We start from the raw sequence: 16,175 nt of genomic DNA on the forward strand, positions 1-16,175 counted from the left end.
CTGTCACCCTTATTTTTAAGATAAAATTTGTACTCTTCAACCTGGCACATTTTATTACATCTCTTTTAAGTCACAAAGTCTGGGTTTCCAGAGACATGATCATGTCGTCTAGTCTGACACTGTAGAGTATTGCTAAGGGATTGTTGTATTAGGGGATATGGTGCATTTTAGATGGATTATCAAATCAATGCCATGTCTGCCATCTAAGGTAGAAAGAAAGACCCCACAATGCTATTCGTTGGAAAACTGAACAGTACTCTTCCTATCTTGGCCAACATTTAACCTTCAATCATGATCATTGAAACAGGTTATCTGACAATTTATCACATTATGTAATCTTGTGGACAAACTGTTAATTTTTACATTCAACAGTAACTACACTTGAGTAATTCATTGACTGTAAAATGCTTTGGAAAGTCTTGAGGTAATGCCAGATGCAATGAAAAATAAATTACAGGTTCTATCTTTCAAATTAAGGAGCTACTTTACATACAACTAGATCCCAGATGGTATGTTTGGTTAGTCTAATTTTTATGGCTTTATTTGAATAAAGTTATTCAGCCAGAAATTTATGATCTTCTTTGAAGGAGAAGATAAAATCCACTCCAACTTTTGCAAAAAGCAGAGACACGTTTGGTTTAATTTCTCATCTGAATGATGGTGCCCAAGACAGTGTGGCCACTACCTAGGACTACATTGGAAATCTGCCTGGATTGCAAATGTACATTCTGGACTCAGGCTGGAACGTAAAAGTTTCCGATTGGTAGGCAGGGCAGATTAAAGCAGCTGCATCAAGACCAGAAAGCTTTGTGCTTTTATTCAAGAATCACTATACAAAATTGGCTCACAAAGGTTAAGAAATGTATGGCTGATGATTGTTCAACAGGAAGTTTAATATAGAAAGTGCTCTTTAATATACAATTATTTTATGTAAAACTATTATGCTTTAAAGTGATCAAAATTATTTTTAGTATACCTACTCCCAATTATATCATGTCTCATGTTAAAATGGGTATGGGAAAGAGCTGGTAGAAACGTAATGGACCAAATGAGCTGCAGGACTCTGCTACAGTGTATGGGCCAACAATCCAGCAATGTCAATTGGAAAATAATGATTAACTTTTCAAATATTAAACAACAGTGTGCAATTTTATCACCAAACTTGACATGCTATCTGTGTCAGAATGATTCATGCAGTTAAACATGTTGTTAGCTACATGAAAATAGTGTTTCATAAATAAGCCAAAGCCTTAACATAATTTTAAATGTCAGTGTACTACTACATGGGGAAACAAACTATAATATTTACTGGGAAACATTTACTTTTCAATTATATATCCTGTCAATTGCTGGGAAGCAATGCTTAAAAGGGACTAAGATTTAACGGTAAGGCTGCAAGTACAAATGCAGCTTCTTGCTGAGACAGTGCTGAGAATCTTTCTTCTCATGCTTTTATCAGAGGAAGGTGTCTATTCTTGCTTGGTTATAAGTTCCATAGATCAATCTTATGGGTGGTTTCAAAAATTTCAAAAGGCTTCTTGATTTTATAATGCATCACAACTGAATTCAACAGTCCTCATAAAGCAGATCACCTTCCAGCTGAGATCACTGGATAACAGATTGACTGAGAAGCTTTGAGGCCGACTTATGGATAGGATCAGCACCAAATGGCAACTAGTTCATTCTTTCATTGCAACAATTCCTACAATATTCAAACAAAGCACAGTAAGGCGAATTGAAATCAATATCTTTCCTTTAGCTCTGCTTTGTGCAGTAGTGCAGTCAGTGTTGACAAATAAACCAGCAGATTAAACAAATTTATTTACCATCCACGAATACTGTCAATGATCTATTTTCCATATTACAAAGATCCTCTTTATTCTAAAGTAAATCACTGCAACTTTGGACCAAACTTATTTTAGATTGTAGTACCCATCAAATCATAAATTATAACTAATGAAAAACATTGTCTCTTCCACAATATAAACCACACCGGAATGCTCTCAGGTCTAAAACCAAATGGAATGGCAGGAGATATTTAAACAGCATTTATTCTCAGAAAATTCAATTAGGGTTTTGTTTCTTCTATCGAATTTTATCAGTTGCCTCCAATCCTGCGCACCTGGTTATTTTACTGGGATGTTGTCCCCGTGTTGCTCATTTTAGTATATCCAAGTGCTTGTTGTACATGTATAAATCTAGATAGTGGGTGTCAATAGGCTAACCAACTACAAAAGACATTAAAGTTAAGTCAAATTGTTTTCATTCAACATTGAGGTGTGTATATTTTCAGCAGTTATCATCAGATGGGCAGCACAAATGGGAATGTTCTCCTCTCCAATCTATCTCTCAAGAGTGAAAGCTTAGTTAGGTATTTCTATCACTAACAACTGCTCATAGAAGAAGCAAATTTGGATGATTTGCTTGGCTCAGTGGCCCTGCCTCCTTAACTCCCTGGGCCATCTGTTGGAGCCTCTGTTTTTATTATGTTTTCAGTAAAAGAAAAGGTAAAGGCTTAATGTTCTTCTCTTTACCATAGTGAATAAACACATTTATTTGAAAAACATAGGCAACAGTAAATAAATTGTGATACGATTGGAATTATGTTCAAACTCCTGGTGGCTGTAGTGAACGGTACACTGGTCCCAGATCTCTAATCCATCACCTGGAGCCCAAATGTACAATGCAACATATTCTATTACTTTGTCAAAGTCATAAAGAAGTTACCAATACATTTTACATTCAGAATTCTCTCACAAATAGTGGCAATTTAAACAAGGAACAAAGCTCTTCTATTTTCACTACCATGAATCTATTAGTGATTAATAATAGATATCTTTGTGATGTTGAGAGATTGAACAATACCTCTTCTTGGGATGCTCTGCGATCTTCACATTCACCAAGACCGGAGATCTCTCAGTAATATGCAAATGTGACCACACAAAGCCCTGAAAACTTCTAGATGAGGGATATTTCAATAGTTAATGATATGAAATATGTTAGTGATGGATCAATGGACAATGTATATAATTACATTTCCATATGACAAATATTTCTGCTTTATACATTCTTAACAGGTGGCAGTTTAGATTATGACAATTTACACTGAATTATAGGTCACCATAAAGGGTTAGGGCTTAAACAAATGAAGTATTGGCAATGTTACTCATTTTGCCACTTCTTTTTGCTGATTTCTGATTGTGCTATGGTTTCATTTGCATTTGTCTCAGATATCTTCCCTAACCACTAGTTTTTGTAAGAATGCTTTTAAATTTCTAGACAATGGAGTTCATCCAGAGACTTTCCTCAGTCTGTGAGATCAGGACTTAGATTCCTCAATCACTGCCATAACTGAGGAACACAGGTCCATTATGGCACCCACCCAAATGGTGCTCTTTGCTAAGATCTGTTAAGTGAACAGAAACCAAATAGTCAAATATGAGGCTTTCTTGATCTGTCTTAATATCATGTCAATTACAATTTTTAAATCATCTGGGGACTATTTTGCAGCAAGTAACCTTCAATAGATAAACATATATTTGCATGAAATGATACCATGGCCATTACAACACCTTCAAATGTACTGGATCTGTGCAAGAACACTGTAACATTACATGGTAGAGTATAAATGAGGCAAAACATTGCTATTTAATTGATGCCAGTATGAAACATGCAGAGTAGAAAATACATTGTAAAACATGGAGAACCATCAGCAAAATAAATACAAGAAAATCTAACTCAAATCACATACAAAAAAAGTTGGGCCAGCCAACATCTCCGACAATAAAACTCCAAAACGTATAAATTCTCCACACAACAAAGTGAAGTTCATTATGTTCTGTGAGCAACCACCACAGAAATAAGATTTCTGCCAGTTGTGATATTTAACAGCTATGTAATTGCAAAACATGAATAGTTACATGAAATACTTTACTGTTCTCTATTCTTTCATGGCATGTGTCACTTGCAAAGATAGGATTTTATTGTCTAACCCTAATTACCTTTGCTAGGTCATTTCAGAGGGCAATTAAGACTCAATACATCACTGCAGGTCTGGAAACATGTGTAGATCAGACTGGGTAAGGATGACTTAACTCCCTAAAGGGCATTAGTGAACCAAATGGATTTTTGAAATGTTCGATGATCGCTGTCATCACTGCGATCAGCTTTCAATTCCAGATTTCATTAATTGAATTGAAATTACACTAGCCGATGTAGTGGGTTTCATATCTATATTTCCAGAGCATCTGTTTGGGACTTGGAGTAACCAGTTCAGTGATATTACCAGCACTCCTCCTTTTCCCTGTAACTATTGATGTCATTTGCAAAGCAGAAAATAGTTTATTGGTTGCGAGAGGGACCGTTGTCCTATAAAAGCAATACAGAGGAGGATAATACTGATTGTAATTCAGAAATTTCATCAGTGATTTTACAATGGGTTTAGATCCAGATGACTTGGATAAAATCTATTATTTTGCAGTTTATTTTTCAGTCCTTAGGTGGACATTGACCAGGCAGCAGTTGCTGCCTCCCAGGTGACACTGCCATTCATGTAGCAGCCAGCTAGGCAGGTGGGACTTCCAACCTTGGGAAGGCCGTCTGCTGACCAGTTAAGTACTCACATTGCACTTAACCCAGAATAAAGGTGATCCTTGTCAACTCCATTAAATGCTATAAGACAGTGTCTGAACCATACCATGCATTGAGTGTTTATGTTGACAAACAAACAATTTGCTGATAACAGAACAAAACCATGGTGCATGTACATACTAACAAAAAGACCACCTATTAATGGAGAGCGACACAGAAATATATCTTCAACATATTTGTAAAAATTATGGAATCTCATGTGGAAAGAATTCATCCAAAGAAATCCTAAAGAATAACCCTGATCATAGTCATTTCAGCAAATCTGTTACAGCTTTCAATGATTGTGAAGGAACATCAGTAGGATTACTGGACTCCACCCAGTATAACCTTGTAATTCATCTAATCATGTGATCAAGTAATTTTCAACTTACTCTGCTAAGAGAAGTGGTAACTCAAGCCGGAAATGCTGGAAATAGCAGATTGCGTGATACCCTATGACAGGGAAACAGAATTAATGTCACCTAAAATGTTTATTCCTGCTTCTCTCTCCATAGATACTACTTGATCTGCTAGGTACTTACAGAATTTAAGACTTCCAGCATCCACAGTACTCGGCTTTCTTTTAAGTAGAAATGGTCATGGACCAAACTACATGCAGGAATTGATTAATGTACAGTGATACTATGTGGCTAACAATGAGAATTCACAATGAAGTGTGATATGATTCTGCATTTAGTCTTCGCAATAGAAGAACAATTTTAAAATGCAGTCAAGGTTTGATCGGTGAAGACCAACAATTATTTACAATTACAATTACCTAGTTTATTGCTGTAGAGTTGTGCAAAGGAATTCAACCAAACTAATTTGCTCCAAATTCCCCTTTCCTACAGATAGGACAGAATGTCAAGTTATTTTCTGCACCATATTCCCTATCAGAGTCAATATATAATCTAATAGCCACCTTAAAGATGCACTTCAATTGAGAAATTTTACATCAAATTTAATATTCATAGTTTTTCTCAGCACTAAACAACTGCATAACCTTTTATATCTTGTGGACTTTGATCTCCTCTGTCAGTCTCTAAAGTCTTAAGCTTAGCATGATGTAATCATTGATCTGATTCTGATCCCCTCTTGGTCCAAATTACAGAGTCGAGTGTCTTTTCAAGTTGATTACTTAATGTAAAAAGTCATCTTTAATAATATGATCACAACTATCAAATACTCATTGACCTACATGCTCAGAATCAATTTCTATTCTGCATTTATTACACATTTAAAAAAACCCAAAGATCAACTATCCAAGGCTAACTGTTCATTGCTTCATCACCCTGCATTCTAGCTCTGGAACTCATCTCTTCAGGTCTTGCCACTTTCTTTTCTATTGCCATTGATCAATACATCCTTCTCTCAAAATCTTGTGAATTCGTTCCCTCCTCCCATCCTTTCCCTTAACCTTCCCCATTTAACAATCTAGAATTCAATAGGCTTTAAGGGGTTAGGTAGAACTGTGATATGACCTAGATAAGGGATGACTGCATTCAAGGGAATGTTAGTCTTAGCTTGTGCTTGCTGGTGATGTTTACAATTTAATGACGTTAGGAGGTTTTCGCAATATCTAGCTAGTGCAGGAGAAGCTCCAGCTCTTTCCCTTTCTTCATAACAAAAATAATGTGCAATCTCCACTCAATGATGGATTCAGTTCACAGACTGGAAGAGTATCACCAATCAATTGAAAAAAAGGTGAAAGCTTTATTGGAAGCACATTGATAAAAAAAAACTGTGGTTGTGCTGGACATTCTTGCATGTCAATAGTATTACCTACCCTACAGTGCCCCTTCTTCAGGGCTATATTCCAGATTGCCTTTTGACTTCCATGGGAAGCAAATCACTCAGAGCTCCTCCTTGCTAAGATCAGCTGTGAAGGTTCTGAAATGCTGACTGTTTTTGCGAGAGTCTAAGAAGTTCTTCCCGGATAGCTTTGATGAGTGATGTAGAGGACTGCCCAGGCATGAGGTCTTCTGTGCAAGTGGAGCCAAAGCTTACTCCAGGGTGTTGAGCATTACTATGCTGCATATGCAAAGCTGCTGCTGAAGGGTCACGGAGTGCTGTCCTCTGCATTTGAAAATGTGGGGAGACATATTCCAGGTGCTCTCGAGTATTTGACTAAATACAAAACATAACAAAATGGTAATTGCATGGAGTTACATCCTTGAAACAAATCACGCATTGGGTTGCCACTTCAGCTCTATCGAAGATTAACCCAAGAATTAGCTCAGACTTTCAAACTCGGATTTCACTATTGGTCTAAAGTGACAGTATTAGATTGCCAAGTATTTTGAATGCTATTAAAACTCATTCTATCCTACCTCACCCAAAAGCAACTAACTCTTGATTAAAAATGATTCAGTGGTTACTGGCAAGCTTTCAGAACCACCCACCTCAGGAAGAAACTATAATTAGCTCTAGTTTCTTTTTGAGTATCCGAATGCACTGCACTCAGGCAGAAAAACTTTCATTAAAACTGAAATCAGAAAGAATTTGGCAAACTCGAAGACATAATTTATTGCCAATGGAAATCATTTTCAATTGGAGACAATGTTTGTCATAGACAGAAATTTAAAGAATGGAGGTGCCCAGGAAAGCTATTGGTAAAGATAGAAAAATAAAGACTGTACAGTCCTCTTCAAGGTTGTGTTCTATGTATTACAAATTTGCAGATGCTAAATGAATTACAGAAAGGTGTGAGGAACCAAGTAATTCTATAGCCATAATTTGCAAGTAACTTGGATCAGACTGTTGCTATTGTTAGATTGAAAGAAGGGACCAGCTATGATGATCAAAATGAGACATCAGTCCTAAAGGACGACTACAATAAGTGAGTACGGAAGTCGTATTTGCAGAAGCTCAAAAGGAAGGTACTTCATTTCCCTCCAGAAGATGCTCAAAACTAAGTGGGAATGCTATGCAAGTTAAATAAATGTGTTCGTGGCCCAAATGATGCCTATGGAGTAGGGCCTCCTAAAGCAGGGGTCTGGATCTCAAGTGGGGTCATGAACTTAAATTTTTGGGTTGTGAACTTCAAGGCAGTAATGACCACTGTAGAACTTTGACAGAGTCTTAACAGCTGTATCCCTGCTGTCACAGAACCCATTCCTTCCCACCCCCAATTTATTCTTCTGTTCTTACTGATCAACACAGCTGGATGGATCGTAACTTTGTAGAGCAATTTTACTTAAAAAAAAGTTAGCCCCACTGAAATTAGTCAAAGTAGTACTTCATGAAAAGACTCCGTAGCTTCCAAAGCTGAAATGAAGGAATTGCAGACTAATTGGACTGCTGAATTGGTTGGGCAATCACATAAAGCCAGATGCCAGTTTTGTGAGTTTAGAATTGAGTAAGACTTTAAGATGGAAAATATTATTCAGGTGAACATAATATTTTTAAAAAATTGACATGGAACATAGAATTTCAGAAAAAACAATCACTGAAAAATGCCAGGAACATTAAACTTAATATCTTTATGATGTATTTTATGCAAACCTCTGCAATCTCAACTGCAGAAAGGTTCATAAGTTTTCATGTGGGAGTGGGAGTAAATGTTACCTGGAAGTTGGCAAACTAAAAAGATCAGAACAGTCATTAAAAAGTGCCTGAGCTGCAGCAACTCTCATTCTTGTTAAGGCAATGCATATGACTTTTTTTTAGTGAAAATATTGAAAAAAATAAAAAAAAGGTTTCAGCAACAATATCCATTCAGAGCCATACCAATATTAAGCCAGTTTAGGATAACGTACATTCAACAAAATGCATCAATGAGAAAAGACCAAGGATCGATATTTAAAACTGATGTTAGAGAACACAAATCTCTGAAGTGAAATAGGATGATAGCAGCAGTTAGGTATCTGGTTGCTTAACAAAGAAAGGAGTGAACTGAAAAAAAGCTATTAAAAATACTTTTAAAAAAAACTAATTGTCACATTAATTGGACATCCTGGAATATTCAGAACTGGGTAAAAACGAAAAAAGAAATGTACAACAGGAACAAAGGGAGCAAAACAACGGAAGCAATAAGAAGTGTACAGAAAGTGCAGGGTATCTCAAGAAAACAATTAGAGGACAAAGAGGGGCCATGAAAAATGCTGGCAGGCAAGATAAGGGAGCTTCCCAAGATATTGTACAAGTATATCAAAGGAAAGAGAATAACCAGGGAAAGAGTAGGGCCCATTAGGGACCAAGGGGGAAATCTGTTCTTGAAGGCAGAGGACATTAAGTGATAAAAGATTACTTCACATCTGTCCTTACTTGGAGTAGAAGGATGCAAGTACAGAGAAGATTTGTAGCTCAGGTGCTCGTTGTTGTGGTTGTGTTCGCCGAGCTGGGAATTTGTGTTGCAGACTTTTCGTCCCCTGTCTAGGTGACATCCTCAGTGCTTGGGAGCCTCCTGTGAAACACTTTTGTGATGTTTCCTCCGGCATTTATAGTGATTAGTACCTGCCGCTTCCGGTTGTCAGTTCCAGCTGTCTGCTGCAGTGGCCGGTATATTGGGTCCAGGTCGATGCGCTTATTGATTGAATCTGTGGATGAGTGCCATGCCTCTAGGAATTCCTATGTAGTGTTTTGTGCAGTCCTTGCATGGGATTTTGTACACTACATTGATTTTGCTCATGCTGGGTATCGGGTCCTTCGTCCTGGTTGTCTGAGAGTGGCTGTTGTTATGAGTCCTAGTGGTCGCAGTAGTCTGGCTGTCAGTTCAGAAATGTTTTTGATGCATGGTAGGACAAACAGGACGACAGCTACTGGTTCGCATCCATGAACACCAACTAGCCACGAAGCGACATGACCAGCTATCCTTAGTAGTCACACACTCAGATGACAAGCAACAGGAGTTCGACTGGGACAACACTACTATTATAGGACAAGCCAAACAGAGAACAGCCAGGGAATTCCTAGAGGTATGGCACTCATCCACAGATTCAATCAATAAGCACATCAACCTGGACCCAATATACCGGCCACTGCAGCGGACAGCTGGAACTGACAACCGGAAGCAGCAGGTACAAATCACTATAAATGCCGGAGAAAACATCACAGAAGTGCTTCACAGGGGACGAAACATCTCAACACAAATTCCCAGCTCGGCGAACAGAACCACAACATGCAAGTACAAAATTCAAGAAGATGGAGAGTGAAATTCTTCATCAGATTGAGGGTTTAAAAGTAGACAAATCCCCAATCCAGGCTGTTGTGGAAGATGATGGCGGAAATAACAGAGACAGATTTTCCCCCTTGGTCCCTAATGGTCCCTACTCTTTCCCTGGTTATTCTCTTCCCCTTGATATACTTGTAGAATACCTTGGGATTCTCCCTCATCTTGCCCACGAGTGCTTTTTCATGGCCCCTCTTTGCTCAGATGAGTAAATCATTGGCAGATGTAATTTAACCCTGATAAGTGTGAGGTGATGAATTTTGGAAGTAGTAACAAGACAATGGAGCACTCAATTGAATGGCAGGATACCAAGGAAGTTCAGAGGAACAGAAGGATCATGGGGTGCTTGTCCACAGATCCATGAAGCCATACTTTCCACCCCAGTCTAAATTAGGAACAGGCCTGGCCCAACTCCCAATATAGTACAACTCAAACCAAAGATACGACTGGGTATTTTTAAATGTTGGGTTTGCACAGCTGGATTTTCTCTAATCTCCATGCACCTGTGTTAGTTCAACAATCATAGACCAAAAATACCATTCGTGCTCGGCGCCTTTCTGCAGAATACAATTGATAATATAGAAATTCAGTAGCTCTATTCTGGATCTCCGTCTCTTAATTGCATTCCTGTCACTGGGGGGGCTCACGCTCTGTACTTCCCCTCTCCACAATGTTCCTATTCCTTACCCCACCTCCAATACTTATCCCCATTGTTATAGCATCCCAACTATGTATCCCCACTTTCCATGAAACCCCAGATCCATATTTCCATTTTTGCAATGCCCAACTCTTTATGGCCATCTCCATATCCTGATCTGAAGCATTACCACTCTATATAGCCATCTCTGCACTATTCCTGCTTCATATTCATATCTCTAAAGCAGCCTCCACTCCACACCGCACATGTGCAGTGGCCATCTCATATCTCTACAGCAGCCACAAATGTAGATTCAGCCTCTTCCTGCCCAGGGATTCCAGTATATCTTCTGTCTACTAGTTCTTCAGTACTTTCTCCATATCACACTGACTCTCCAGTACTTTATCTATATCCCCAGCTCTGCAATGTTCCATCCAACCCTATCCTATGTGATCTTGCAGCAACTAGCCAAAGTCTTTTCTCCAGGTTAGCAAAGTCCAAAACTAGAGGGCATAGGTTTAAGTTGAGAAGGGAAAAATTGAGCGGGGACTGAAAGGGCAACGTTTTCATGCAGACGGTGGTGTGTCTGGAAAAAGCTGCCTGAGGGAAGTGGTGTAGGGTGGTACAATTGCAACATTTAAAAAGCATATGTTAGGGTATATGATTAGGAAGGATTTAGAGGGTTATGGGCCAAATGTTGGGAAATGGGACTAGATTAATTCAGGATGTTCGATCGGCATGGATGAGTTGGACTGTTGTGCAGCTCTATCTCCTTCCCATTCTTCGTGAGCTGCAGTAATCTCTATACCATATTACTTTCAGCCAATATTTCATACGATAAAAACAGTAACCTAGGAATTTCATCACAGCGAGTTCTGAAGGAGATTTTTTCAAAGAAAAATAATATTTCCGACTTACAGTATCTCTGTTTGTGGCAGTATGCATTAGTCCATCTTCAGGATCATAAGGTGACCAACCAGCATCTCCTATGTGCCCAGGTCTCCCAAAACGCATCTGACCTGGCTGTGACCCAATTCTGTTGTCAACACGGTTCTGTGATACTGAATAGGCTTGAATTCCTATGAACAAATGGAACCAAAAATGAAGGCCAAAATAGATTGACAAATCTCTTTGGAACTGCATCAGAAGGAAACAAGTGAAAATATGAATCAAAAACAAAATTAAAAGTATCAAAAAACCGAATTTTAATCATGGCCAAGTGAATAGTTAGAAATTTCATGCTTGTTTCAAACTTTGCGAGTACCATGAAACTTGAATATTGAAGAGTAAAAAGGATGGTAGCAGAAGAACAAAGCGGGAGAGGCAAAATGGACAAATTCACGATAGTTGAAATTTAAAGCAGAGAATGATGATGTGATGAACTTTGGATGGAAAAGGGAGGTGAGGCAATGTAAACTAAACAGTATATTTAAAATGGAGCAGGGATGAGAATGGCCAAAAAACAAAACTGTCTAAAGACTAGTGGTCAAAAACACACAGTTCTCAAATTTATTTGTGACCAGGAATCTAGTAAATATAGTACTTTGTCCAACTTATGTGAAACATGAAAATCTGAATATCACCTCATGTAGGTAGAAACATTAGTTTATCCTTGCTCTAGTCCTATTACTGTGAATATTGTGGACCAATGTATTTGTAACAAAGCACCAAGCAACCTTTGAATTTAAGCATTCAATTAATTTATTTGTAATACAGGATGAAGTTCACAGTAACAAAACAACATGAGCTTGCTGGATTATGTACATGCAAAGTGAATCAAAGGCCTACAACAGTGCTTTGCATACCATTATCATGTGAGATCCTATTTTAACTCAGTCATTTTCAAGAGTATTTTGAATGACCACTGATGTTGGCCTTACCAGTGATACACACATCCCCTCTCCCTTCCACTCACTCTTTTGCTCAGTTGACTGCCTGGTCTTTCCAACAGCTTGACAAAAACACTGAGCCACCCATCATCATGATGCGCCTTCTCACACCCAAGTGGAAGAAGAACAGATTCTTTATTAACCCAATTAGATTATTCTTTGCTTTCAAACAAATCAGTCTTCAACCAATTAATCCCCACTATTTTTTTATACCCAATAAAGAAACAATCTAAAACTAAAAACAATTCTCTACAAAGCAGCTACAGTGCTTTTTTCTGGCTTTGCTCAACGCAAGGACTTCTCAATAAAATGGTATTCTTTTAAAATGAATTTGCTGTTGAAAAACGTGAAGTGAATATTTGCCATCAGAAATGATTCTCTTATTCTAGTGTCAAGCTCCTCAGTCAGATCTGGGTCTCCAAGGATGAATTATTTGCCAGCAACGTTGCTGTAGGATCAGGCTTTAGTTTTGCTTTAAGCTTTTAGGATATGTTCCTATTTGCTGGACTAAGCATTTAGCACACAGGCTTCTTCTTCTCATGACTGCCCCTAACACAGCCTACCTTCCTACTTTTTCAGCTCTCGAGAACCTCTTGAGTCCTGAAGCTCCTTACAAATTGTTAAAACTTCTTCCTGAGATTATTCTAACAGTACAGAGCCATCCAAGTTCCCCTGGCTTCTCGCTGCAGTAACCTTTCCAACAGTACACCTAACTGCTGAACTTCTAAAAATGGAGTCTGCATTGTTTCTGATTCTTTTATCAACCGTGCCCCTTGGAAATGTATCTTCAGCTAACCCACTGAATTGTCCTGTGTGACCTATTAAAATCCTTGCAATAAGCCCCTCCATATTGCCGGTCAGAGTTGAATGAATGTTGCCACCTAACAATTCTTGGAACTTTCTATATCCCGGAATATTACAACTTGTTATTTTCACAAAGTTCTGGCATTCAACACGAGGAATGCTTACCAAAAAGAGGTATTTATCACAGCTGCCTCACAGCACCAGAGACCTGGGTTCAATTCCCGTCTCAGGCTACTGACTGTGTGGAGTTTGCACAGTCTCCCCGTGTCTGTGTGGGTTTCCTCCGAGTGCTCCGGTTTCCTCCCACAGTCCAAAAATGTGCAGGTCAGGTGAATTGGTCTTACTAAATTGCCCGTAGTGTTAGGTGAAGGGGTAAATGTAGGGGAGTGGGTATGGGTGGGTTGCGCTTCGGCAGGTCGGTGTGGACTTGTTGGGCCGAAGCGCCTGTTTCCACACTGTAAGTAATCTAATCTAAACTAAAAAATTCTCATCTCTGAAAAGAATAGTAACAACAGATGCCCAGGAATTCGACTAACCTTTGAGGGTGGCTGGACTAGTCGAGCAGAGAACTTAGAAAAAGCAGAATGCTTCTTGGCCTTTATAAAGGTAGAGTACAAAAGCAAGGAAGAAATGTTAAACTTATATAAGTCATTAGCTAGGTCTTAGATGTCCATTACTGGGTACCACACTTTAAGCAGGATGCCAAAAGTTTGGGGTAGCTGCAGAGGAAATTTATTGAAACAAGGCTCTGGAGGAGAGACTTTTTGTTTTATAGAGATATGACAGGAGGAAGGGCAAAAGACGGAGAAGAAATTGAATAGAAATTTCCAAAATTATTTACACTTTTGTTGGAACAAATAAGGTAAAAGCAGCTTTTCACCGGCAGGAGAGACAGTAATCAGAGACATTTAAGATACTTGGGAGTGGCATGGTGGCTTTGGGGGTGGCACAGTGGTTCAGAGGTTAGCATTGCTACCTCACAGCACCAGGGACCTGGGTTTGATTTCAGCCTCGGGCGACTGTGTGGAGTTTGCACATTCTTCCCATGTCGGCGTGGGTTTCCTCCCACAATCCAAAGATGTACAGGTTAGGTGAACTGGTCATGCTAAATTGCCCATAGTGATCAGTGATGTGTAGGTTAGGTGCATTAGTCAGGGGTAAATGTAGAGTAATAGGGTCGGGGAATGGGTCTGGGTGGGTTACTCTTTGGAGGGTCGGTGTGGACTTGTTGGGCCGAAGCGTCTGTTTCCACACTGTAGGGAGTCTATGATTCTATGATACTGACCAAATGAACCAAGGGGGGGGGAATGAATATAGTGCGATAAGATGAGAATTACACAACTTGAAAGGACGAGGGAAGCAGACTTAATGGATTGTACAATACTTAGCACCATTTGCAACTCCTCAGATACTTAAGCAGTTGAAACGTAGAAGACCTGGATATTATCTCAGCCTGGGGTGACAAGTGGAAAATAACATTTGCGCCATACTGATGCCAGGCAATGAACGTCACCAATAAGAGACAATCGAATTAATGCCCCATGACATTTAGTAGTATTACCATCACTGAATCCTCCACTACCAGCATCCTAAGGGTCACCATTGACCAGAAATTCAACAAAATTCGCCATATAAATATAGTGACTACAGGTGTAGATCACAGGCTAGGAATATTGCACTGAGTAACTCATCTCCTGAGTTCTCAAAGCCTGTTCACCTTCTCCATGGCACAAGTCAGGACTGTGATGGAGTACTCCTCATTGCCTGGATGAGATTTTTTATTCACTCATGGTATGTTGGTTTCTCTGGCTAGGCCAGCATTTATTACCCTTCTCTCGTTGCCCAGAGTACAGTTAAGAATCCTAGAATTCTCTCCCTGACAGCATTGTGGTTGAACCTAAAAGAGTTCAGGAAGGCAGCTCACTACCACCTTCTCAAGAGGCAACTTGGGACAGGCAATATATGCTAGCTAGCCAACAACTCCCACATCCCTTAAAAGAATTTTTAAAAAATCATAGCTGATATAGAGATTTTCTCCTAATCTAACATAATAGATAGCACTGCAGATCTCATATTTTAGTTGAATTCAAATGGAATTTGAAAAGTTCAATTCATACTTCATCTTCATTTCCATAGGGAAAAGCAGAATAGGACTGGCAAGAAGTAGAAGCACAAAGTGAGTCATTTTCTGCAAACAAATATCCACAAACTGAATTCAGAAGAAATCATACTGGACTCAAGATGATATCTCTGTTCATCTCTCCACAGATGTTGCTAGACCTGCTGGGTTTCTCTAGCACTTTCTGTTTTTACTTCACATTTTCAGGATCTGCAGTATTTCACTTTTATGTTTATGCTTAACCCTCTCTACCCAAACATTCATGATTTCTTTGCCTCTCACTTTTATGGTATTCTCATTCATTGCAGTTTGTGCAACAGCTACAATTTAAAGCTGTGCTTCATCTAATTCAACCCAATTGAACATAAACATTTTTGAAAATCTTATTTCAAGCAATGATACCTCAAGTATTGACAATATTGCTAGATTAGACTTTTGTCATCTTCCAAACATAATTTTATTAGTGGAAAAAGAACACTGGTGTATGTGTGTCTCAAAGTGTTAATACCGAGGAGTGACATATTAACTACTCATCATCCTTTGTACTTTTTGGCAGAACAGATAAGAATCTGCTAAGAGCGTGAGACATGGCAGCTGCTTCTTTTCAAAATCTCCTCTACTATACAAGACGAAGTAGGCCTGACTGAAGTCAAGATTTAGAGTGGCAGCATGTGAGGAGCAGGCAAAAGCCCTTCATCAGGAATGACAGAAGTGTTGGCCAGGGATCAAAGTGCTGTGTTGAGGCAGCAGGCAACTGGTATCTTGGGGTCATTTTTTATGGATGTAGATACATAGAACAGTACAACATAGGAACAGGACCTTCAGCCCACCATGTGTGTACTGATCATGATGCCAATTCTAAACTAAACCCATCTGCCTGCACATGTTTTCTAGCCCTCTATTCCCTGCCTGTCATGTGTCTCCCTA

The 16,175-nt window shown here is 39.0% G+C and overlaps 1 protein-coding gene across 1 annotated transcript in view; it reads right to left on the reverse strand.

Moving 5' to 3' along the window:
* Window positions 1–2,521: 2,521 nt before the first annotated feature.
* Window positions 2,522–16,175, reverse strand: part of si:ch211-1e14.1 (UPF0606 protein KIAA1549) — a 257,773-nt gene continuing 244,119 nt past the window's right edge. Inside the window, exons 19-20 of the mRNA XM_060839554.1 lie at window positions 11,355–11,515; window positions 2,522–6,756 (exon numbers count right to left, since the gene is read on the reverse strand). Coding sequence (XP_060695537.1) covers window positions 6,505–6,756; window positions 11,355–11,515 — 413 coding nt within the window. The 3' untranslated portion in view covers window positions 2,522–6,504. The remainder of the gene's footprint in view (window positions 6,757–11,354; window positions 11,516–16,175) is intronic.

This window comes from Hemiscyllium ocellatum, chromosome 19 (assembly GCF_020745735.1).
Source record: "Hemiscyllium ocellatum isolate sHemOce1 chromosome 19, sHemOce1.pat.X.cur, whole genome shotgun sequence".
Taxonomy (NCBI): domain Eukaryota; kingdom Metazoa; phylum Chordata; class Chondrichthyes; order Orectolobiformes; family Hemiscylliidae; genus Hemiscyllium; species Hemiscyllium ocellatum.